We start from the raw sequence: 26,292 nt of genomic DNA, 5'->3' as shown, positions 1-26,292 counted from the left end.
GAAGTCACTTGAGGAATGTGCTGTGTGTTTTTGGAATCTGTGATACAAAGGTTTTTACACATTTATGTAAAAATCACACTCTCTAAGAGGAAGATGTTGAATGTAATCCATCACAGTGAAGAAACAAAAACTAAAAAGTTCACAGTTGAAACAAATGTCTTCTGGTTTTGACCAGTTAGTTGAATGTTTCTTTGACAAATGTAATTTGAGGGCATGTCAGGTTCTGAAGGAGCAGCATGCAAACAGGTAAGAAATTTGCTGTGGTTGTGCCTTAACCTGTAGTGCCCCAACATCTTGGAGTTCATCTTAAAATGAAACTGTACGGAACCTTAGTTTGTTACATTGTAAATGCATTGATAGCTACGTTTTTTTTACCAGCATGATTTAGTTAATTATTACTTCGATAAGTCCACATATTTACTTCAGTAGAGACAATGATATTCACATGAATACACAGCATCCAACACTGATTTGAGAACATTTATTATGGCAACATCACGACACCTTACACTTGAAAACCAATAACTACAAAGAAACTCACCCTTATGTAACTGTTCAACACTATAGTATGTATATCTACCAGAGCATGTGAGCGGAGTGGAGAGGTGAGTATTTCCGCTCCTCGCTCACGAGGCTGTTGGCTGCACCCGCTCCTCCGCTAAAATTTCCCCCTGCTCCAGTCAAATCACTCCAATTTAAAAAAGGGACAAATAAAGGAATCAGTGGGCTTAATAGCCTAAAGAATATACAGGCTAAGCGCATCCACGTTTTAAATTCCTCAGTGTTTTTCTGTTGATGCTGCTGCTGCGTCTCTCTTTAAAATAAAAATTCACGGACAGCGTTACGTGAAATTGAAAAATCCTATTAGACCTACTTTGAATGACAAAACGAATTTATTTGATTACCAATATTTACTTTATAGGCTTTTATACTTTAATTTACTTTATAGACTTGATATGCTACAACCATATAAAACTTGCTCACGTTTTGCTCTGGCTTCCGCCTGTTTGCGTAGCACACTCTCATGTTTCTGAGAAAAGTGGTTCCAAAGTGAATCTTTACTCACTGAAACAGTTTCACCACATTGTTGTTCTTGCTGTACATTATTGTCATCTATACGTTTGATAAGAATAGTACACTTGTATGATTTATCGGTTTCCTTTGTGGTCTGAAATACACTTAGCAGCCAATGATATCTTGTTGAACACTTTTGACTGCAATGACTTACACCAGGGATGGGGAACCTGTTCCATGGAGGGCCGGTGTGGGTGTGGGTTTTTGGGATAGCCTCTCAATCAGCCAATAATAAAGCAGTGGTTCTCAACTGTCCTGGGGTCCCACTGTTATTGGCTGATTGAGAGGCCATCCCAAAAACCTGCACCCACACTGGCCCTCCATGGATCAGGTTCCCCACCCCTGACTTACACAATGACAAAATGACAAGTACATCTGGAGTGTAAGACTATGCAAAAGAGGGCTAGCACAATGCATTTTGATCATCATGACAAAAGCAGCTGCTGATGTATGATATAGCTGAGAATTGCACATAAGCATCTGCCTGAGTACTAAAGCAACTGCAAAATGATGAAAACAACTGGAAATTGTGGTTATGATGTTCACGACTGACTAGAGGTTGTGGGAACTGAACAAGCAGTTCTGAGAACTACAATTCTGTTGTGAGAAAAGCAACTGAGAAAAAAACTCGGGTGTGACGTCATTCCAAGTTCCGACCTCCAAGGTAAATGGAACGTAGCTTAAGTCACATAGGTAATATCCCCGAAATGATACGCTACACGTGCATGCACTGACTGTCCACTTCCGCGTTTGACGGGAAGCTGATCATTTGCCATCTCTAAATGGAAGTGGAAGTAATTTAAAGCTGGAGTCTCAATTTTGTCAAGCCACTTGAATTAGATTCTGGAATAATATAAAGACATTTTGTATTGCAAGGTAAGATTATAGTTAACATATACAACTAAAATTAAACTTTATGTGTGTATTATGCAGTGGTGAGCTTGTCAACGCTGATGAGCGGAATGTTGTAACATCATTCTTTATTATGTGGAAAAAGAAAGACTCATCAACCGGCCAGATATAATAATGAATTATTATGATTTTAAATTTTATTTTATCTAAGGGTGGTGCTCGATCTGACATTTTTGCATACCTATCAGAATATTATATTCTTGGTTAGAGCGAATGTGTACAGCAGACTTACGTAATGTTCTCCGTTAGTCCATAAATTTAGCATATTCAATGGAAGGTCAGCAATTGCACAGATTAGACGGGAAGTAAGCAGTTATTTTTTCCTGTATTTCTTCCTGTTACCTTTGCAGTAGTCCAAATGGTAACAGTATAACAATATATAAGGCAGTTGTGCAAATGGTGAACAATAGAGTACAAAAGGTAGCAATCATATAAGTCAAAATCAAATTAGCAGCGGAAAGGTATGAGTGTAACAGTTCTTGAGGTAGTTAGTGAATAAATAAATTACTGTCCAGGGGCAGGAGGCAGAGTGGGGAGGTAATGGACAGAGTTCAGCCTCCTGACAGCCTGGTGGATAAAGCTGTTTAAGAGCCTTGTGGGGCCCGGAGGGTCCGGTACCTTCTCCCTGAAGGCAGGAGGCTGAAGTGGGAGTGTAAGGGGTGGGAGTGTAAGGGGTGGGAGGAGTCTCCAGCAATGCTGATGGCCCTGCGGGTGAGGAGGGCATGGAAAGTGTCCGTGAGGGGGGGCAGGGAGGTGCCGATAATCTTGCTGGCTGTATTCACTACCCGTTGCAGAGCCTTACGGCAGGAGGCAGAGCAGCTTCCAAACCACACAGCGATACAGCCAGTGATGATACACTCTCAATGGTGCCTCTGTAAAAAGAGAGCATGATGGGGGGGGGGGGGGGTTGGGGGAACTTTCGCCCTCCTCAGTTAAAAGGCAACTGAAATTGTTTGTTCTTCTTCCAAGTGTCTTTTTGGAAGAACTTAGATTTTTGTTAGAAAACCTTAGCAGAAATGCTCCAGTAGCAATGCTTGGCTCCTCTGAATGCACTTTGCACTTTGTAGACGGTCCCTAGCAAAAGGCTGCGCTTCCAACGCCGGTGTTCTGAGGAGTTGAGCTACCTATCTAGACGTGGGTTCGAGTATCTTTGCGTATGTGCAGCTCCACCGTCTTGGGGTTAGGGTTAGGGTAAGGGTTTTAGGGGGTTTTTTGGGGTTAGGGCAGTGGTTCTCAATCCTGTTCATGGTGCCCCACCTGCCAGAATGTTTTCGTTCCAACCCTACCTTAATCAGGCTTATATGGTCCTTAATAGGCTAAAGCTGGTTTCAGACCGAACGTGGCATGCACTACGCTGCGCTTCGTGCCGCGCGCCACTCGCGGAGCTTGTGCGAGCTCTGTGGTCAAAGATGAACTTTGTTGAACTTTGACCGCTGCGCGCTGTGACACATTGTCGCGCGATCAATAGAAACAAGGCACCGAAGCGGGCACAGAAAACGAAATTAAGGAAAAACTTATATTGTCCATGTTTGAGTTCCCAGAGCTATATTACACAAGCGTAGAATCTTTTTGAATGCGAAACATACGTCGTCGCTACTGACCGCGAGCCGAAATGACAGGAGAGAGTTTTGAAAGCCACGCCTACTCTTTGCACAGAAGTCTCGCGGCGAGCACAGCGCATGCCGCGTTTGGTCTGTAACCAGCTCTAGCCTATTAAGGACCATATAAGCCTGATTAAGGTAGGGTTGGAATGAAAACATTCTGGTAGGTGGGTTGCCAGGAACAGGATTGAGAACCACTGGGTTAGGGTTAGGGCTGTCGATTAGCACTACGGTATTCTAACTCGACAAAGTAGCTCAACACGACAGAACACCAGCTTATTTGTTTCACGGAAAATGTCTCGTCACTACAATAATGAACTTATCAGTCAGTATGAAATGTTGTAGTACAATTTATTTTCTCCTGAAACAGAAAGTGTGACTTTTGTGATTTTTGTTGGAGTAGTTTCAAAGATATAGGGGAGGCAAATATGAATATCAAGCGAATATCCAATATAAAACCAACTCGACCACGCTGCAAAGCTCTGGGGGAACAGACACTCAGCAGTCTTTCTCTGCGTCTCCTGCTCTGCTCCCCGAACAAGTGCCAAAAACGTGACAGTTTACAGACAGATCGGGGGGTCAGATATCTGTACACACCAGTTACCTCTGTTAAACTGGACCCATTATCAGGTAAAGGCAGGGTTCACCTTTTCATGATCACTCTTGTGATTACATCACCCAGCTCACACAAGTTCGTCTCACTTCCCACTTTTCACGTCATCTTGACCCCCAAAATACACACATTTCTTACAAATGTTTTCTGCAGCAGCCTTGCTCAAATAATAGGTTTTCATTTCTGTAGGTAAGAGGAATTATCATATTTTGCAATGGTAGCTTATTTTGCAAAAAGCTCAAGGTACAGACCTGATCCGAGAAGTAAGCAGGAATCATACGTTTAGTATATTAAATGTTTCAAGGCAAAAGTTAATCATTACAATCATCATATTTGAATCAACAGTGTTATCATAAGTCTCATTATTAATTACTGATTGAATTTGCATTGCGTTTGCATAACCATGGATATTTCTTCCACACCAGCTTGCAGCTACAGCAGATACGCTTCATACATTCTCGGCAATCGCACCGGACACTTTTTCTCTTGTCCCGCCCAGATTTGGATCCCTATACATGTACACTCACCTAAAGGATTATTAGGAACACCACACTAATACGGTGTTTGACCCCCTTTCACCTTCAGAACTGCCTTAATTCTACGTGGCATTGATTCAACAAGGTGCTGAAAGCATTCTTTAGAAATGTTGGCCCATATTGATAGGATAGCATCTTGCAGTTGATGGAGATTTGTGGGATGCACATCCAGGGCACGAAGCTCCCGTTCCATCACATCCCGAAGATGCTCTATTGGGTTGAGATCTGGTGACTGTGGGGGCCATTTTAGTACAGTGAACTCATTGTCATGTTCAAGAAACCAATTTGAAATGATTCGAGCTTTGTGACATGGTGCATTATCCTGCTGGAAGTAGCCATCAGAGGATGGGTACATGGTGGTCATAAAGGGATGGACATGGTCAGAAACAATGCTCACGTAGGCCGTGGCATTTAAACGATGCCCAATTGGCACTAAGGGGCCTAAAGTGTGCCAAGAAAACATCCCCCACACCATTACACCACCACCACAGCCTGCACAGTGGTAACAAGGCATGATGGATCCATGTTCTCATTCTGTTTACGCCAAATTCTGACTCTACCATTTGAATGTCTCAACAGAAATCGAGACTCATCAGACCAGGCAACATTTTTCCAGTCTTCAACTGTCCAATTTTGGTGAGCTCGTGCAAATTGTAGCCTCTTTTTCCTATTAGTAGTGGAGATGAGTGGTACCCGGTGGGGTCTTCTGCTGTTGTAGCCCATCCGCCTCAAGGTTGTGCGTGTTGTGGCTTCACAAATGCTTTGCTGCATACCTCGGTTGTAACGAGTGGTTATTTCAGTCAAAGTTGCTCTTCTATCAGCTTGAATCAGTCGGCCCATTCTCCTCTGACCTCTAGCATCAACAAGGCATTTTCGCCCACAGGACTGCCGCATACTGGATGTTTTTCCCTTTGCACACCATTCTTTGTAAACCCTAGAAATGGTCGTGCGTGAAAATCCCAGTAACTGAGCAGATTGTGAAATACTCAGACCGGCCCGTCTGGCACCAACAACCATGCCACGCTCAAAATTGCTTAAATCACCTTTCTTTCCCATTCTGACATTCAGTTTGGAGTTCAGGAGATTGTCTTGACCAGGACCACACCCCTAAATGCATTGAAGCAACTGCCATGTGATTGGTTGATTAGATAATTGCATTAATGAGAAACTGAACAGGTGTTCCTAATAATCCTTTAGGTGAGTGTATAATGTAATGCAGTCTAGGAAACCGATTCAGTTGTTTTTTAGTGAATAAACTCAGCTATGTTCTGTTTCTAGACCACAAAGTGAATATAAAAAGAATTCATTTTCAGAATATTCATTTTAGGTGTGTGGAACCACTGTACATGATTCAATTGAGTTCATTCAAAGTAATTTTTATTTTCGGTGTGGTTGGTTGAAACAAAATCGTCTGGATTTGTACATTCTGGACCTGAATTTTCCACCTCTGCCTGTAACGGAATATTTTTGTGAGTAACTTCCCCAACACATGAAGTGAGTAATGAAACCAACAGGTGCAAACAATTCAAAGAAAAAGGTCATTTCAAAGACAGGAGCAAGGCATTCTGGGTAAAGTAGTCTGTTAACCCTGGTGTGCGACATATACAGCCCTCCAGAGCATATTGTTGGAAAGCTGCTTTGGTTGACAGCTGGTAAACTGACTATTGAATATGAAGCTAACATTACTTTTGGTTTTTATTACAGAGTCTGACTGTCATACACAGGAACTGGTTTCCGTACAACCATAATCATCTAAGCAATGGCTCAACATTCCCACGGAGAGGTTTGGTTATAACATTGCAGTCTATAATGCATGTTGTCTGTAAAAACCTGACACTGAAAGGCAGGAGAACTTAAGTTGAGTAACTCTTTTCAGCTAAAGGCTGCTGAAAATAGCAGATGAAAATCTCTCTCTGCAGGGCTCTTCCTCCAGCTACTTTCTTATTATATTGTGCTACACAAAATGTTATTGATATATTGTAACAGAACAGCATAACTTAATATAAAGTATGTATAATTATATTGGATGCTGTCTTAACATGATGTTTTTAGTGTATTTTGATTTTGACCTCATTATATTAATGTGCTCTGTTGGGTCTTAAACTATTTTTATTGCTATTTAATTTGGACGGGTCTCTCTTTTAAAATAATAATTATAATTATAATTTACACTTTTATTGATCCCTTTGGGGAAATTCTTTTTACGCCTCCCTCAACTTGCTCTTTGTAGCGCAAGCTGTCTGCGAAGGGCAGCCACCTGTAGCGGCGCCCAGGGAGCTGGGGGTTGAGGGTCTCGCTCAAGGACCCGCAGACGTGCTGAGGCTGGGTTTGAACCGGCGACCTTGTGATTACAGGCACACGGCTTAGCCCACTGAGATTTAAAAGAGATTTTAAATGTCAGTGGACTAACCTGGTTAAATAAAGGTTTAATAATAATGCAGAATATAAACACACACGTGTGCTTCTTATAGTAATGAAAGAATCACAGCAGGTGCCTCCAGCAGACATATAAGACTGTGAGCAGGAAACCTGCCTTCTGTTAACGGAAAGGTCAGTGCATGTGTGGGAGTGACCATGTGCGGGTTTGTGAGTCTCATGGACTCATCTCCGACATTCTGCAGGCCCAGACCATGCCCGCCGACCTCTTGTTGCGTTCTCTGGAGGAGCTCACGAAAGATGAGCTGAAGAAGTTTAAATATAACCTGATTCACCTGGTGAATGAAAAGAATCAGCCCATTCCCAGGGGTCAGCTGGAGAAATTGGACAGAACAAACCTCGCCGACAAGATGATAACTTCCTACGGTGAAGCTGGTGCTCTCAATGTCATGCTTGAAGTGCTAAAGAAGATGAACTTGAATAACCTTTTTCAGAAACTGAATAAAGACCTGAAGAAGCGTAAGCATATTTTTAGCCTTTCTTGTTTATCATATAAATTGTAACCTTTTTAAGCTCTTGAAAAGTTAACATATTGTATTGCATTATATGGGAAATGCTTGTTAGATACAGAGACAGAAATGAATCTGAAATTCTTCCTTATTTCAGGTCCCCAAGCAGGAAGTGAGCTGGGTGACATATTGGAGCAGAGTAAGAGCTGGATGCTGTTCTGTAGTTTACACTTTGCTTTTAGCAAGCAAGCTCACTCCTCCTTTTTCTATACTGTTATCATGCCCGGGGGGGGGGGGGGGGGGCTTGGTTTTTCTCCCTACTTGGGAGTTTTTGGTTCCTCTTCTCCGTTGTTGTCACGTTGGGCGATCCGGCAAGCGGGTAAGCAGGCGAGTAGATGGCAGTATGGGGCAAACGGGGTTTATTGACAAGTCCGGAGGCACATCAGGGAAACGGGCACGAGACATAACAATGACAGATCTGGGGAGACTCACTCAGACGCGGACTAAATACACCGGACAAGGCAAGAGAAACAGGAAACAGGTGATGACAATCCGGGAATCACACGAGGTAACGAGGTGGGCGTGGCGCATACGAGGATCGGACGGAGCTGGGCGTGACAGTTGTCATCTGACTTTCTTTATTTAATTTGTCTTCTCTTTTCTGTGTTTTTGAATTATTCTGTATAAATGCTGCAGGAATGTATCCTAACATGCCCATGTAAAGCACCTTGGACTCGGTAGTGAAAGGCGCTATATAAAATACATTGACTTGAACCCTGAATATCAGGGTGGCCCGTGGCATAGGCAGTACAGGAAAATGCCACCTTGGACTCGGTAGTGAAAGGCGCTATATAAAATACATTGACTTGAACCCTGTATATCAGGGCGGCCCGTGGCATAGGCAGTACAGAAAAATGCCAGGGGCACCTTCCATTCCAAAGGGGTAGAAAGGAAAGGGGGAAAATTAAGATCTTACCTTGGATAATTCGGCATTTGTTAATTTAATAAATAGCTAGAATTAACGTCAGTTCCTCCCTACGTAAATTCATTAGGGAACGTCTGAAATACTTTTCAGGTGTTTGGGATCGGGAATAACCTACAGCATCATTTTCAGAAATACACTTTATCTTTAAAGTGTCCTGCTGCACCTGCATGAACCGTCCACTGTGTCTGTCTCAGGATAGTAACTGTAATAGTCAAATAAAATGCTTTTCTGTTCCCATCCCCCTTTTAAACTAATAGTTTAAAACCTTTGCATTTTTATTACTGATTAGTCTTATATGCATAGCAAACAGCATTATCATGCGAGCGACGTGCTCATTGAATGAGGTTTTGTGCATGAATGCCAGCCAGCTGTAATTTCTCGTGCTGTTTACTTTGTGTTTAGAAAGTTATAATCTGGTGCTGTTATTGGCTGGGTTTAATGCCACCCCAGCCAGGGCCGGTCAGTCCTATAGGCCACATAGGCGGCCGCCTAGGGCACCACCTTCTGAGGGGGCGCCGACTTGCCAGCCAGTTTCACTTTGCCTCAAGCAGGGGGCGCCGGTGGTGATGCTCTCCTAGGGCTCCACATCAGCTAGGACCGGAACTGCTGTACAGATATCTGGGGCTTCAGTAAGAATATGTAGGATGTGAAATTTAAAGCTTAATTTTAACACAATGAAATAGTAAAAAGTGTTTATGTGTGTGTGTGTGGGGGGGGGGATTAGGTATCCCAACAAACGTAACCTGTTCTTTTACAGTGTGGGGACCATTTCTCAGGTCCCCACAAACATCTGTGAATGCAATCAAAAAACTAAACATGCCAAAAGTCTCGTATTTTGTTTGGTAGATTATGGTTAAGGTTAGGGTTGGGTAGGGGTTAAGGTCGTCATGTTGGGATTAATGTTGTGTGTTTTAATCCTCCTACCACACTGGTCAGGATCATGTTGAGAATTAGTGCATTTTCCTCTCATTTTTCTTCAGGGGAGCTCATGTCCAGCACGATAAAATGTAACCTGAAGCAGAAATTTCAGTGTGTATTTGAAGGGAAAGCTAAGGGAGGACAGCCAACACTCCTCAGTGAGATTTACACAGAACTCTACATAACTGAAGGTGGGACTGGAGGAGTCAATGATGAACATGAAGTGAGACAGATTGAAACAGCACCCAAGAAAAGGCGAACAGAAGATACTACAGTCAAGTGCAATGATATATTTAAACCCTTATGTGGGCGTGAGACACCTATCAGAACTGTACTCACTAAAGGGGTGGCAGGTATCGGAAAAACAGTCTCTGTGCAGAAATTTATTCTCGACTGGGCAGAAGGAAAAGCAAACCAGGACATTCACTTCATATTTGCTCTTCCTTTCCGGGTCCTGAATTTGATTAAGGATGAACACAGTCTGATTGAACTGCTTCACCGCTTTGTCCCAGAACTGAAATCACTTGAATCCACTGAGCTGTCTAGGTACAAAGTCTTGTTCATCTTTGATGGTCTGGATGAATGTCGCCTTCCTCTCGATTTTCAGAACAATGAGAGCTGGTGTGATGTAACAACGAAAATGTCACTGGATGTGCTGTTGACTAACCTCATTAAGGGGAATCTGCTTCCATCCGCTCTCCTCTGGATAACCTCCCGGCCAGCAGCAGCCAATCAGATACCTCCTGAGTGCATCCACCGGGTGACAGAGATACGAGGGTTCAGTGATGCCCATAAGAAGGAGTATTTCAGGAGGAGATTCAGTGATGAGAGCCTGGCCAGCAGGATTATCACACATGTGAAATCATCAAAGAGCCTCTTCATCATGTGCCACATACCTGTGTTCTGCTGGATTTCAGCCACTGTGCTTAAGAGGCTTTTTAGTGAGACTGACAGGGGAGAAATTCCAAGGACTCTGACTGAAATGTACACACACTTCCTGATCTTTCAGACAAGTTTAAAAAATGACAAGTATATGAAAAACTATGAAACCAAGCTTAAGGAATATAGCAAGGAATTCCTTTTAAAACTTGGCAAACTAGCTTTTGACAACCTTGAGAAAGGCAATCTCATATTTTATGAGCAAGATCTGACAGAGAATGACATTGATGTCACAGAGGCTTCAGTTTACTCTGGAGTGTGCACAGAAGTCTTTAAAGAGGAGTATGGGTTGTATCAGGAGAAGGTGTACTGCTTTGTGCATCTGAGCATCCAGGAGTATCTCGCTGCTTTATACGTGTTTCTGTCAAACTCATCAGCTGACCTGCTGAAGACTGCAGTGAAAGAGGCATTAAAGAGCAAGAATGGACACTTGGACCTCTACCTCCGCTTCCTCCTGGGCCTCTCAACCGACTCCAGTAAGACTCTGTTACAAAAACTACTGGGATCAACAGGAACCAGCTCACATGACATTAAGCAAACAGCCCAGTACATCAAGGAGGAAATACATGAGAATTTATCTCCAGAAAGGACCATCAACCTGTTCCACTGTCTGAATGAACTGGGTGACAATTCACTAGTAGAGGAAGTACAAAGATACCTGAATTCAGGAAGCCTTTCAGCACAACGCGTCTCACCTGCACAGTACTCAGCTCTGGCCTTTGTGATGCTGATGTCAGATGAGGAGCTGGATGTGTTTGATCTGAGGAAATACAGCAGATCAGGTCAAGGGCACAGGAGGCTGCTCCCTGTGGTCAAGAACTCCAGGATGGCTCTGTAAGTGACGTGGGGATGGGAAATCATGTCTGGTCTGGCAGTAATACATGGATATTGTTTGAAATGTCTGATGAATATTATTATTTTGATAATCTCGGCTACAGCTGTTTCTATAGCAGTAGCCGATCTGGACCACAGACTTTATAATGACTGAAGGTAGTGATGTAGTAACAAACATAAAAGTGATGTTTCCGTTCCCATCCAGTCTGCCTTCTGATCACAGGCACAGCATCCTAACCTGCTATAGAAACAGTGAGGGCTCTTTATCCACAGGGTGTATAAGTGGTATGTGAGTGTTATTGTCAGCAGGTGTGTTCATGTGATGGAGCCCAGAGCTGGGAGCCTCTGTATGGCTGCTGTCTCTGGCTGCTCACTGGCGGCCTCTGCTGGCCACAGCTGCACCTTGCTGAGGGTGTGACTACACATCCTGTCTAGCAGTAATAGATTAAGATTCTTTCAAATATAAAATATGTATATGTATAATTTATTTACCCTCTTGTATCAATAACTATGATTTTTAGGAACCTAGATTTTATTTTAACTGAAGGTAGTGATGTAGTAAAAACAACAAAGACAAGATTTCCATGACCATCCTTTGTGTAACAAATAACCAAAGATACAGCATCATACAGAATGGTCCAGTTTTCATTAATAGTGGGAAATCCACTCATATTCTTTTCAGTTCTGGATGCTGTAGGAATCATTTCTGTAAATACTGGGTGTGGTGCGTGACTCTTTGGGTTCAGACCCTGTGTCTGTGAGTGGAAGGTCGCTGGTTCAGATCTCCTGGCCGGCAGAGTGATGTCATCGCTGGGTCCTTGAGCTGCAGGGGTGCTGGATGCTGGCCGACCCTGTGCTGTGACCCCAAACTCCCTCTCACCTGTATATGTGGGGTGTGGGAGGGGAAAAACACAATTTCCCCATGGGGATGAATAGAGCATCATTATTCATAAATTGTTCAAACAAACATCTTTTTTTAAAAGCCTGTTTCACAGGATTGATAGCTTTCCAATTAGTGTATTGTTGATAAGGGCTGGCCAATAACTGAAATATATATATATATATATATATATATATATATATATATATATTATATAGATATTTAATTTTATTTTTTAAATATCGCAATAAATAATAATCACCCCCCCAAACACAGAATTCAATTTCAATTCAGTTCAGTTTTATTTGTGTAGCATGTTTTCACAACATTACATTGTCTCAAAGTGCTTTACAGCATCCCTGCCCAAAGCCCCCAGTGAGCAAGTCAAAGGGAACAGTGGCAATGGGGGAGCCCATCCTCTAGAGGGCAGCAGAGGAGGCCGTAACCCTAACCAGACCCAATGGGGGAGCCCATCCTCCAGGGGGCAGCAGAGGAAGCCCTAACCCTAACCAGACTCAGAGGGAGAGCCCATCCTCCAGGGGGCAGCAGAGGAAGCCCTAACCCTAACCAGACTCAGAGGGAGAGCCCATCCTCCAGGGGGCAGCAGAGGAGGCCGTAACCCTAACCAGACTCAGAGGGGGAGCCCATCCTCCAGGGGGCAGCAGAGGAAGCTGTAACCCTAACCAGACTCAGAGGGGGAGCCCATCCTCCAGGGGGCAGCAGAGGAAGCTGTAACCCTAACCAGACTCAGAGGGAGAGCCCATCCTCCAGGGGGCAGCAGAGGAAGCCCTAACCCTAACCAGACTCAGAGGGAGAGCCCATCCTCCAGGGGGCAGCAGAGGAGGCCGTAACCCTAACCAGACTCAGAGGGGGAGCCCATCCTCCAGGGGGCAGCAGAGGAAGCCCTAACCCTAACCAGACTCAGAGGGGGAGCCCATCCTCCAGGGGGCAGCAGAGGAGGCCGTAACCCTAACCAGACTCAGAGGGGGAGCCCATCCTCCAGAGGGCAGCAGAGGAGGCCGTAACCCTAACCAGACTCAGAGGGGGAGCCCATCCTCCAGAGGGCAGCAGAGGAAGCCCTAACCCTAACCAGACCCAAAGGGGGAGCCCGTCCTCCAGGGGGCAGCAGAGGAAGCCCTAACCCTAACCAGACCCAAAGGGGGAGCCCGTCCTCCAGGGGGCAGCAGAGGAAGCCCTAACCCTAACCAGACTCAGAGGGAGAGCCCATCCTCCAGGGGGCAGCAGAGGAGGCCGTAACCCTAACCAGACTCAGAGGGGGAGCCCATCCTCCAGAGGGCAGCAGAGGAGGCCGTAACCCTAACCAGACTCAGAGGGGGAGCCCATCCTCCAGAGGGCAGCAGAGGAAGCCCTAACCCTAACCAGACCCAAAGGGGGAGCCCGTCCTCCAGAGGGCAGCAGAGGAAGTGAAATGATGAAGATGGCGACATCTCAATTCACATTGTCGCAATCTTAATCAAATGTTAAGATTGCGACAATGTGAATGACAAAGCAGGAGGCAGGGAAGTTATGACAGGCAAGTGCTGGAGCCGCTTCAGATGACAGGGCGAACAGTAGTACAGCAGCAGGACATACAGGGAAGATGTCACAGGCAGAATGGTGAGCAGGCAGGAAGGGCATCACAGGCATGAGGGCATGCAGGCCGGAAGGGCGTCACAGGCAGAGGGGCGAGCAGGCCGGAAGGGCTACACAGGTAGATGGGCGAGCAGGCCGGAAGGGCTACACAGGTAGATGGGCGAGCAGGCCGGAAGGGCTACACAGGTAGATGGGTGAGCAGGCCGGAAGGGCTACACAGGTAGATGGGCGAGCAGGCCGGAAGGGCTACACAGGTAGATGGGTGAGCAGGCCGGAAGGGCTACACAGGTAGATGGGCGAGCAGGCCGGAAGGGCTACACAGGTAGATGGGTGAGCAGGCCGGAAGGGCTACACAGGTAGATGGGCGAGCAGGCCGGAAGGGCTACACAGGTAGATGGGCGAGCAGGCCGGAAGGGCGTCACAGGCAGAGGGGCAAGCAGGCCGGAAGGGCTACACAGGTAGATGGGCGAGCAGGCCGGAAGGGCGTCACAGGCAGAGGGGCGAGCAGGCCGGAAGGGCTACACAGGTAGATGGGCGAGCAGGCCGGAAGGGCGACACAGGTAGATGGGCGAGCAGGCCGGAAGGGCGACACAGGTAGATGGACGAGCAGGCCGGAAGGGCGACACAGGTAGATGGGCGAGCAGGCCGGAAGGGTGTCACAGGCAGAGGGGCGAGCAGGCTGGAAGGGCGACACAGGTAGATGGGCGAGCAGGCCGGAAGGGTGTCACAGGCAGAGGGGCGAGCAGGCTGGAAGGGCGACACAGGCAGGAGGGCGAGCAGGCCGGAAGGGCGACACAGGTAGTGGAGTCGTCGCAGGCAGCAGGGTAGGCAGGATATCTTGATAATTTGGGGTCTCCAGGCAGCAGAGCCCAGTAGGGAAAATAAAATGTGCAATTAGCCAAAGTAGGGGAGACTAGAGGCAGTGCAAACAATTAGGTGAGTGCAGTATGTAGGCTATGGCAGATAAGGCTATGGCAGCATAAGCAGGAGGGAGAGGCAGGTGGGAACGCAGGCATGGGGAGTGCCTGAACGTCAGCACTCCAATTCCACAAGGGGGGGGTGAACCTAGAGTGACAGACTGACAGTTCAGTTCATCCAAAGCCAATGGCACCGATCCCCACCCAGCTCTACACCTCACACTGTAGGTCTAACTGGGAGTGAGCAGTTAGCTGGAGCTAGAACTAGTGTCCCTATAAGCTATACTAAACAGGAGCTCTATAGGAGAAAGCTCTGCAGCCTGCCGTAGCTCTTTCTACCCTGGGTACTAACAGATATCCTGCTCCTTGAGATTGAAGAAAGTGAGGAGGGTTGTATAAGGCCAGCAGAATACTAAGGTATTCTGGTGCAAGGCCAGTGTTTTTTAACTTTAAACATTGCAGTTAAATTTTTTTATTTGTTAACACTACGCCAGCGGCATTCTGGGCCCGTTGTAGATGTGATCCCTGTGTCTGGTGCGTGTTAACACTCCACAAGCAGCATTCAGTCTTGTAGCCGGTCCAAGAGGATTATGGTCCACAGTATCGAATGCTGCAGTTAAGTCTAGTATTTCCAAAAAGATATACAGCCACGGTCAGAAGCCATAAGTAAATCATTCACTACTTTGACTGAAGCTGTCTCTGTGCTGTGGTTTGGTCTAAAGCCAAACTGATATAATTCATTAGCATTATTTTTCTGTAGGAAAGAAGACAGCTGGTGAGCAACAGCTTTTTCCAGGATCTTTGAATTTGATGGAAGATTTCAGATAGGTCCCACCTCTGGCACCACCGTCATTGGGTCCCTGAGCAAGACCCTTAACCCCAACTTGCTCCAGAGGGACTGTCCCTGAATTTAGGGTCGTGCAATCTCCTTGAGGAATTTAGTAGGAATAGCAGAGGATTTGCAGGAAGAAACTAAGCTCAAAAGTTGTGATGTTTTATAGGAAGGAAAGATTCAAAGGTCATATAATTAGTACGCATAGGACTAGCAGGAGTCTGGTAGCTGTATGTAGCTACAGATGTGCACTGGATGGTCTGTCTAATCTTAGTTATTTTACCATTAAAAATTTAATAAAGTCATCACTCTTAGAAGTTTGTGAAACTTGCGAGTTTAACGTTGAATAATTCTGTGTTAACCTAGACACAGATTCAATTAGAAATTTAGGATTACTTTTGTTATCTTCAATGAGTCTGTAGAGGTACACAGATCTTACAGTCACTAGTGCTTGTCTGCACTTAGGGAGGCTCTTTCCAGGCAGATCTGAAAACATCTAGTTTAGCTGAGCGCCATTTGCGCTCTAGCTTGCATGAAGCCTGTTTAAGTTCATGTGTATGATCAGAGCACCAGGGGGCAGGTTTCTAATCTCTATGCTTTATGCTCTTAAGTGGAGCTAAAAGATCTAGGTGCTGCGAGGCGATTTCTCCATGTGCACAGTTATCTGTTCAAGTTCATTTTCACACGGGGGTTCAGATGTAAGACTTAAGGACTGTGGAAGTTGGTTGAGAAACACTGTTGTAGTTAATGAGGCAACAGAACGTCTGGTACTGTACTTTGGAGCTGAGGCTGAAGGGAGGTTATACTGTATATCAAACGTTAACAAGTAATGATCTGAAAGCAGAGGATTCTGAGGTATAATAGATATGTGTTCCAGCAGGACACCATGGCTAAGAATCACATGCAGGCTATGGTTACAGGCATGAGTAGGCCCGATTGTTTTTTTTTGGACAGAAATTAACATTTGTAAGTGCTTGTCTTGTTCGTCCCTCCACATAAGTCATGGGGTCTGCTGTCATATGCTGGCTGGGGGAAAATAATACTTGCTTTAGTTTCTAGTAGAATAGATTACTGTAATGCCCTCTTACCTGGTCGGCCTAAGAAATCTATTTCACATCTACAACGGGCCCAGAATGCTGCTTGTGGAGTGTTAACACGCACCAGGCACAGGGATCACATCTACAACGGGCCCTAATGCCGCTGGCGGAGTGTTAACACACACCAGGCACAGGGATCACATCTACAACGGGCCCAGAATGCTGCTTGTGGAGTGTTAACACACACCAGGCACAGGGATCACATCTACAACGGGCCCTAATGCCGCTGGCGGAGTGTTAACACGCACCAGGCACAGGGATCACATCTACAACGGGCCCTAATGCCGCTGGCGGAGTGTTAACACGCACCAGGCACAGGGATCACATCTACAACGGGCCCTAATGCCGCTGGCGGAGTGTTAACACGCACCAGGCACAGGGATCACATCTACAACGGGCCCTAATGCCGCTGGCGGAGTGTTAACACGCACCAGGCACAGGGATCACATCTACAACGGGCCCTAATGCCGCTGGCGGAGTGTTAACACGCACCAGGCACAGGGATCACATCTACAACGGGCCCAGAATGCTGCTTGTGGAGTGTTAACACGCACCAGGCACAGGGATCACATCTACAACGGGCCCAGAATGCTGCTTGTGGAGTGTTAACACGCACCAGGCACAGGGATCACATCTACAACGGGCCCAGAATGCTGCTTGTGGAGTGTTAACACGCACCAGGCACAGGGATCACATCTACAACGGGCCCTAATGCCGCTGGCGGAGTGTTAACACGCACCAGGCACAGGGATCACATCTACAACGGGCCCTAATGCCGCTGGCGGAGTGTTAACACACACCAGGCACAGGGATCACATCTACAACGGGCCCTAATGCCGCTGGCGGAGTGTTAACACACACCAGGCACAGGGATCACATCTACAACGGGCCCTAATGCCGCTGGCGGAGTGTTAACACACACCAGGCACAGGGATCACATCTACAACGGGCCCTAATGCCGCTGTTGGAGTGTTAACACGCACCAGGCACAGGGATCACATCTACAACGGGCCCAGAATGCCGCTGGCGGAGTGTTAACGCACCAGGCACAGGGATCACATCTACAACGGGCCCTAATGCCGCTGGCGGAGTGTTAACACGCACCAGGCACAGGGATCACATCTACAACGGGCCCTAATGCCGCTGGCGGAGTGTTAACACGCACCAGGCACAGGGATCACATCTACAACGGGCCCAGAATGCTGCTTGTGGAGTGTTAACACGCACCAAGCACAGGGATCACATCTACAACGGGCCCTAATGCCGCTGGCGGAGTGTTAACACACACCAGGCACAGGGATCACATCTACAACGGGCCCTAATGCCGCTGGCGGAGTGTTAACACACACCAGGCACAGGGATCACATCTACAACGGGCCCTAATGCCGCTGTTGGAGTGTTAACACGCACCAGGCACAGGGATCACATCTACAACGGGCCCAGAATGCCGCTGGCGGAGTGTTAACGCACCAGGCACAGGGATCACATCTACAACGGGCCCTAATGCCGCTGGCGGAGTGTTAACACGCACCAGGCACAGGGATCACATCTACAACGGGCCCAGAATGCTGCTTGTGGAGTGTTAACACGCACCAAGCACAGGGATCACATCTACAACGGGCCCTAATGCTGCTGGTGGAGTGTTAACACGCACCAGACACAGGGATCACATCTACAACGGGCCCAGAATGCTGCTTGTGGAGTGTTAACACGCACCAGTTTCCCCAGCAAAGGCGATAATCACCGGTTAGTCACTGTCAGATATCGACACTGGGATACTTGTCTGATTACGCTGATTACCGATAATATCGTCATATCACCCAGACCTAACTGGTGATTTGACATGTTCCCAGGTATAACAATACAGGGAAAATGTATTTTACTCATGGGATCAGGAATCTAAGTGCCAGTTTCTGCTGCATTAGCTGCTGGGGATGTTCACATCTCCTCCTTTCAGTGATACGTGTCCAGTGTAGGGACACCTGGCAGAAAGATGGCTAAAGACTGCACTGGAAGCACTGGTCTGACTGTTATGGGAGGTTCATGTCCATCTTGCTGTTGATGTGTTCCTATATATTCCTATATATTCTGTGATTTTTGGCTGTAGTTTGTACTTAATGTTTTAACCTCTAGTTTTGAGCTAAGATGCACTGACTCTAATTAGTGATCATATGACTGCAGCAAATTGCCAGGATGTACAGAACACTCTGCAGACTATAAATAATTTGTGCTGCCAATTATATTAGAAATAAATGCGTATTGTAATGTTTGTATTTAGCTAATGTCTGTGTTTTCTGTTCCAGGCTGAACAGCTGTGATCTCACAGATGAAAACTGTGGAGTGTTGACTTCAGCTCTAAGTTCAAACTCCTCACCCCTGAGAGAGCTGGACATGAGTGACAATGACCTGCAGGATACAGGAGTGAAGCTGCTCTCTGCTGGACTGGGGGATTCACACTGTAAACTAGAGATACTGAGGTCAGTATTACGGGGTATTCCACACTGTACACCCATCTCCTTGAGGAGATGCTCAGTGATTTCCCAGCTCTGATCTCTTCAGGGCTCTGGACGTTAATCTTTCCCAGTCTGGTCTCCTTGCTCTTGACATCCCTACCAGGCTTCATCCTCACTGCCATCACGGTCTGCTTGGGACAGCACTGTGGATGAGGGAGGAAATTGGCTGAGTCTGAGACCGCTGCCTAACCTCAGATCTGGGCTCACATACCATGAAATCATCATTTTATTTGTACTTTCACTATAATTTCAACTTCAAAACACAATTGCGATTGTTTCAGGCAGTGGGCCGTTTTATTGCAGTGTGGTATGAGTTTAAGGACATACAGGCAGTGGGCAGTTTTATTGCAGTGTGGTATGAGTTTAAGGACATACAGGCAGTGGGCAGTTTTATTGTAGTGTGGTATGAGTTTAAGGACATACAGGCAGTGGCCATGGCAGTTTTATTGTAGTATGGTATGAGTTTAAGGACATACAGGCAGTGGGCAGTTTTATTGCAGTGTGGTATGAGTTTAAGGACATACAGGCAGTGGGCAGTTTTATTGCAGTGTGGTATGAGTTTAAGGACATACAGGCAGTGGCCATGGCAGTTTTATTGTAGTATGGTATGAGTTTAAGGACATACAGGCAGTGGGCAGTTTTATTGCAGTGTGGTATGAGTTTAAGGACATACAGGCAGTGATGGGTGAATGGACTGAAGCCTCAGTGAGGCAGACTTTATTAAAAATAAAAATGACTGCAGGGCAAGGAATGTTTGGGGCGGCTGGTTGCAGTCAGCGGCGTCCTCATTCCGAGTCGACGTCTCTGGGTGTGAGAGACGGGAGGCGTGAGGGAGACACCGTTGTCTGTTCCCAGGCGAGGTGGGAGGAGAGAAAACAGAACAAAAGGAGCGGAAGGCAGGGTAACGCGGAGCAGCTGGTGTCTGGGGTCACAGGTCACCATCATCACGATGGTTTGGTTTGGAAATGAAATGCTCATTTATGGCTGTTAACTCACAGTGACATCAGGATGTCAGATTAAAAGGTGAGCTTCAGTGAGTCGTGTAGGATCACTGTGTTAGAGTTCAGGATGTCAGATTAAAAGGTGAGCTTCAGTGAGTCGTGTAGGATCACTGTGTTACAGTTCAGGATGTCAGATTAAAAGGTGAGCTTCAGTGAGTCGTGTAGGATCACTGTGTTACAGTTCAGGATGTCAGATTAAAAGGTGAGCTTCAGTGAGTCGTGTAGGATCACTGTGTTACAGTTCAGGATGTCAGATTAAAAGGTGAGCTTCAGTGAGTCGTGTAGGATCACTGTGTTAGAGTTCAGGATGTCAGATTAAAAGGTGAGCTTCAGTGAGTCGTGTAGGATCACTGTGTTAGAGTTCAGGATGTCAGATTAAAAGGTGAGCTTCAGTGAGTCGTGTAGGATCACTGTGTTAGAGTTCAGGATGTCAGATTAAAAGGTGAGCTTCAGTGAGTCGTGTAGGATCACTGTGTTACAGTTCAGGATGTCAGATTAAAAGGTGAGCTTCAGTGAGTCGTGTAGGATCACTGTGTTAGAGTTCAGGATGTCAGATTAAAAGGTGAGCTTCAGTGAGTCGTGTAGGATCACTGTGTTACAGTTCAGGATGTCAGATTAAAAGGTGAGCTTCAGTGAGTCGTGTAGGATCACTGTGTTAGAGTTCAGGATGTCAGATTAAAAGGTGAGCTTCAGTGAGTCGTGTAGCATCACTGTGTTAGAGTTCAGGATGTCAGATTAAAAGGTGAGCTTCAGTGAGTCGTGTAGGATCACTGTGTTAGAGTTCAGGATGTCAGATTAAAAGGTGAGCTTCAGTGAGTCGTGTAGGATCACTGTGTTAGAGTTCAGGATGTCAGATTAAAAGGTGAGCTTCAGTGAGTCGTGTAGGATCACTGTGTTACAGTTATATCCTTGCAGACAAGCAGCCGCTAAACCCCTGAGAGCCGACCATTGCTGCTGGTCTCTACCTCACTTCATACAGCTAATTACATGCAAATAGACGGCTGTAGAAAACAATATTTTGATTTCTTTTCTGCAGGCTGTCAGGCTGTAGAGTCACAGAAGAAGGCTGTTCTTCCCTGGCTTCTGCTCTGAGGTCAAACCCCTCACACCTGAAAGAGCTGGACCTGAGCTACAATCACCCAGGAGACTCAGGAGTGAAGCTGCTCTCTGCTGTACTGGAGGATCCCAGCTGTAAGCTGGAGAAGCTGAAGTGAGTACAGAGTGTGTGTCTGACACGCTACAGATACTTATGCATGTATGTGAAGAAGAGGCACCAGTAAATAAATGGATACAGCAGCACTATGTCATTTTGCTTCTCCTATAGTGTGGACCACAGTGGAGAGTGCAGGACCAGACCAGGCTTACAGAAATGTAAGTGTGTTTGCAGGTTTTCTTAATAATACCATCAATACTATGTTATGGTTGTATTCACACGATTGTTGTGATGAGTGTGGCTTTTTGCACTGTGTGTAGATGGATTTCCATGTTTGTGTTTAGGTGAGTTTCTGTGTGTCATTTTAGACAACATCCAAATGAGAAAAATAAAACATCAAAATCATCACCAAACACGCTATCAATTCATTTATACTTTTAAAAAAATATTTTTTAAATTTAAATGAGTTTCCCTCATTTAACACTAGGGGTGGGCGATATATCGAATATGCTCGATGTATCTCGGCTTGTTCCACGTGCGATGTAGTAAATGACTATATCGTGAACATCGAGTATAAATCCTAACGTTATTGGTAAACAGACAGCATGTACTTCGCTTTCCAGTTTTGCTTTTCTGCCCCGTCAAAGCAGACAGCTCGCTCCCCCGCCGAGAAGCCTCTGGCTACATCCAACCCAGCCTACCCTACGTCACCCCACGAGCCCGTCAATCATGCCGTTCATTCGTCCTTCGTTTACGCTAATCACGCTGATGTTCTGAAGAAGCATTTTACCAGCGCATGGTTTACGCTTTAACCCAGCAGTTTGTTTTACAGTAATTTTTTTTTCTTTTTAGTAAGTGGAAAGAGTACGCTCTAAAATAAAAATAAAAACTACAGTATAGTAAACTCATAAACCATAACATAGCTGTTTATTATCAATTACAGTATTATTTCGAATTATGATTTTTTTATAATCGTATAGGAGCACCCTTATGTATGCGGTCCGAAACATCGATATGCGGCAGTGCTTCATTCATGGTCACAACAGTCACATGGTGGGCACATCAGGACTGTATTTAAACGTTTAGGACTATTTACCCTTGTTTATGTAGCTGTAGGATGGCCATAATATAGTTTCAATCCGATATCGATGTAATGCTTGTCTGTGATGATTGATTAATATATTGATTGGTGTATTAATATAGCCGGAGAGCAATAAAACCCATTGCAATCAAGTATGCAGTGCCTTATAAAAGTTATCACCATTTTACTCATTTTACTTATGGTTATCACCATTTTACTCAATTACAAAGGATAGTTAAACGTTTTCCAAATGAGCATTTTATTGCATTTCCAAAGGCACTGTAAGTTATTTCTGTGCCAACATTGAAATTAAATAAACTTATTTAATGTCGATATAGATGACAAATTATTCACAAATGATACAGAGGACAAAAAAATATATATTTTATATGATTTATTCAAATTAGATTTCAGTCTATTCAATGAGTCTTTTCATGTTCTGAATCTAAGGGCAATTCGTAAGGGCATTTCAAGCAAAATTTGGAGCACTCATAGTAATAAAATAATGACTTGAATTACACCATGATAATTATCAATATCGTTTGATATGATCATGATAAAAATATTTTGCTATATCGCACAGCCCTAATGGATGCTACCACAGTGGCGTTGCTAACTAGCTAATAACTAGAAACCCATAGGAAGCATGCTGAACAGTCGTTTGAGCAGACAGTAATATCTGATGACGCACAAAGTCTTTAAGTGTTAGTCTTGTTAACTACACGGAAGCTATATTATCAGCAAGAAGGTCTTTACCTAGTTACCATAGTTTTGGTAGTGAGTCTGCTAGATAGTCAGCTAACTGATGGAAACGTTTAACCAGCAGCAAAACAACCACAAACAACCATGCGGGTCCCACAGTAAAATCTTTGTGCAAAAATTGACAGTCAATATAGTGTCTAGCAGAAACATTAACAAACAAAATAATAAATAATAGATAGCACAGTTATTACATTGGGACACAAACTAAAGATTTTTAACTTAATGACATAAAAGGCACTACAACGCTTCCGTTCTGCGAGTTCGCTTTGGCTTCCGCTTTAATTAACGCGTGTTGGACATGGGCGTGGCTTTCACGGTACGAATGGGCCGGGTACGAATCCAACCCCGCCCTCCCGCAGGCTGCAGCCAGACATACTTGCCCCCGCCCATCCAAAAAACTCTCCGCACGCGCATTTTGTGCTTGACCAACAGCGAATCCGCGGAGATAACACGGAGGAAACACGTGGCCTCAACTCTGTGTCACAGCGAATAAACCCTAACCTTATATCTTAACCCTAACCCTAACCCTAACCGGAGCTCCACTTTATGTCCTTAAAGATAACGTCTTTCCTGTGGAGGTGATGTATTTCCGGTGGAGCTCCACTCTACGGGCGTCTGCAGCTAGACCCTCTTGGAGATAAGTGAAACCCTGCAGACATTAATCGGAGATGGAGGCGGACGACTTCGACAGGCTTGTGTTTTTGGCACAAAACATATAGGGAACTTGTTACTGATTGCTTGTTACAACGGTAAAGTTGCAGTTTCCCAGTTTAAATAAAGAGTTTGCCATATTTTGCCATTATTTTTTTAGCATTTAAACACAAAATGAACCGGATAAAACAAGAAGAGCATATACTATACTAAACACATCTAAGGACATTTATCAAAACAGTAATTTGTAAAGTAAGAAAATAAATGTATCCAAACAATGTGTAAAGTTAAAAAAAACAATGTGTCCTGCCTCGATTGTCCGCTCCTTCCGTGTGCCACGCCCCCTCGTTAACTCCGTGTGGAATCCCCGTGTGATCAACTGATTCTGGTTGTTGTTATGAGTCCTCTACATGTATTTCGTCCGCGTTTCAATTTGTTTCCCCAGTCCCGTCATTGTATTGTCCGTCTGCATTTTGCCTGCCTTACCTGTAATTAAACCCCGTATTCTCCGATACCCTGACGTCTGCGCCTTTGTCTCCGTTCCGTCTCCGCTCAGCACGACAATATTATTATAATTAAATGTATTAATGGTTTATTATTAATATTAAAATAAGTAATAAGAAATGTATATTATTATATAATAAAAATTACTGTTACTGTCTCATTGTCTAAATGTATTTTTACTGTCTAAATATATGTATTCAGCTAGTGTAAACATGCACAGTGCTATCACAGCCAATGCGAGGCTGAGACTGAAGCTTTACCCTTTGTTTCAGCTGAGAGACGTGCTGCGTGACTCATTTCCCTGCTTGTACAAGTTATCTTAGGTCGGCGTTCACGGTTTAACTTCTGCTATTCAGATCAAGTACTAGGGATTTTTTTTCCGAACTGGTTGGTTCGATTTTTAAGAAATTCGAGTTCTAATGAGTTCGAGAACTGAGGTACCACTGTATAGTCTTTTTTATGTTAAACGTTGGTTTAAAATAAAGAGTTCTATGTTAAACTTTAGTCAAAGGATAGTATAGAAAACTTTATTTTAAACTTTGGTAAATATGCTTGTGAGGAATGTCGCTGCTTTTTAATTTTATTTACCCTTAATTAAGCTGTTAGTTTAGCTCGCGCCGCATTTTGGGGGCTCTTCCCGCCGTCCGACATTTCTTGAGATATTTCATAAACTTCAGTTCCCGCTTCGTTCGGGGAAGCTGTGCTGTTTTTATATTGTACAGAAACATAAAGTACAGGTTGCCTGATGGTATTAATAATTCTCCCTCCTGCCTACAGACTCCTGCCCGCTGACGCTGGACCCCAATACAGCAAACAGACACCTGTCTCTGTCAGGGGGGAACAGGAAGGTGACACGGGGGGCAGAGCAGCCATATCCTGATCATCCAGAGAGATTTGACTGTGAGCCCCAAGTTCTGTGCAGAGAGAGTCTGACTGGTCGCTGTTACTGGGAGGCTGAGTGGGATGGAAATAGAGCTGAAATAGGAGTGACTTATAAAGGAATTGAGAGGAAAGGAGACAGTGATGACTGTCGGCTTGGAGCCAATGACAAGTCATGGAGTCTGTACTGTTATACTGACAGATACTCTGTCCGGCACAATGATAAACAGACTCTCATACCCATAAAGCCCTCAGGCTCCCGCAGAGTAGGAGTGTATCTGGACTGGGGGGCTGGTGCTCTGTCCTTCTACAGAGTCTCCTCTGATGGACTGACCCTCCTGTACAGATTCACCTCCTCATTCACTGAGCCCCTCTATCCAGGGTTTTGGGTTAATTGTGGCTCCTCGGTGTCACTGGTTCCCCTGCCAAATAAATGGTGTTCAGTGATCTGAATAAACATGAAAAATATAGTTTTTCTCTCTGACTAAAATGTAACTAAATGTAATCCTGATGAGTAGGGGGGGGGGCTTTCCCCCTCCCCTGTATATGTACATTTTATATATTTATGCCTATTTTCTGTATTTCCTCCCTGTACAATGACAATAAAGACTCTCTGTTCTGTCCTATTAATGTCCTGCTTCAGCGTCACCCAAAGCATAACTGAGTAACATAATGAAGCCACAGTCTGGTGGATTAAATTAAATAAATTCACTTTACTACTAACACAATTACAGTAAATCAGTGTAAATAATGATCATTTAACTGGAGACTGTAAAAGGTCTGGTTACGCCCCCCCTTACTGTAAAAGGTCTGGTTACGCCCCCCCTTACTGTAAAAGGTCTAGTTACACCCCCGTCAGACAGAAGGGGCAGGTGCCCAGGCACCCTTACCCCCCCACCCTCCACGTGCCTGATCCAGAGAAATTGATACATAGATAGATACTGAATCTGCCCCCAACAGGCAAAAGCTACTAAATTTAGCTCCATGCATTATTATTAATAATAAACATGTAAGAATATACACACACGCATTAAACAATCCGCCATTGGATTCATTATCTATTGCAGATTAAATTCTATACAGTGAATATTGTGTGCAGGTTTGGTCACCATATCTTAAGAAGGACATTGCT

At 45.0% G+C, this 26,292-nt stretch overlaps 1 protein-coding gene across 10 annotated transcripts; it reads left to right on the top strand.

Annotated features, from left to right (window-relative positions):
- Positions 1 to 1,787: 1,787 nt before the first annotated feature.
- Positions 1,788 to 25,786, top strand: LOC111833819 (protein NLRC3-like). Of its 10 annotated transcripts, none has more exons than XM_072711049.1 (9): positions 1,788 to 1,950; positions 6,441 to 6,519; positions 7,358 to 7,631; positions 7,779 to 7,820; positions 9,587 to 11,297; positions 18,920 to 19,093; positions 21,167 to 21,340; positions 21,455 to 21,501; positions 25,059 to 25,786. In XM_072711049.1, exons 2-9 carry the CDS (start codon positions 6,496 to 6,498, stop codon positions 25,610 to 25,612), a joined length of 3,000 nt encoding a protein of 999 aa, XP_072567150.1. In that variant the 5' UTR covers positions 1,788 to 1,950; positions 6,441 to 6,495; the 3' UTR covers positions 25,613 to 25,786. The 10 variants fall into 10 exon arrangements, with proteins under 10 accessions (XP_072567150.1, XP_072567146.1, XP_072567153.1 ...); XM_072711045.1 differs by having other exon boundaries at positions 6,967 to 7,631; XM_072711052.1 differs by adding an exon at positions 23,685 to 23,704 and having other exon boundaries at positions 6,441 to 7,631; positions 25,059 to 25,219.
- The last annotated feature ends 506 nt before the right edge of the window (positions 25,787 to 26,292 follow it).

This window comes from Paramormyrops kingsleyae, chromosome 4, assembly GCF_048594095.1.
Source record: "Paramormyrops kingsleyae isolate MSU_618 chromosome 4, PKINGS_0.4, whole genome shotgun sequence".
NCBI lineage: Eukaryota > Metazoa > Chordata > Actinopteri > Osteoglossiformes > Mormyridae > Paramormyrops > Paramormyrops kingsleyae.
This window is presented reverse-complemented; position numbering and strand designations above follow the sequence as displayed.

Bases quoted from the DNA above. Each gene is read 5' to 3' on its own strand.
- LOC111833819 (XM_072711045.1), top strand. From the start codon at position 7,295: ATGTGTGGGAGTGACCATGTGCGGGTTTGTGAGTCTCATGGACTCATC. The intron at 19,094-21,166 runs GTCAGTATTACG...TCTTTTCTGCAG, and splicing joins TGTAAACTAGAGATACTGAG to GCTGTCAGGCTGTAGAGTCA. The intron at 21,341-21,454 runs GTGAGTACAGAG...CTTCTCCTATAG, and splicing joins TGTAAGCTGGAGAAGCTGAA to TGTGGACCACAGTGGAGAGT.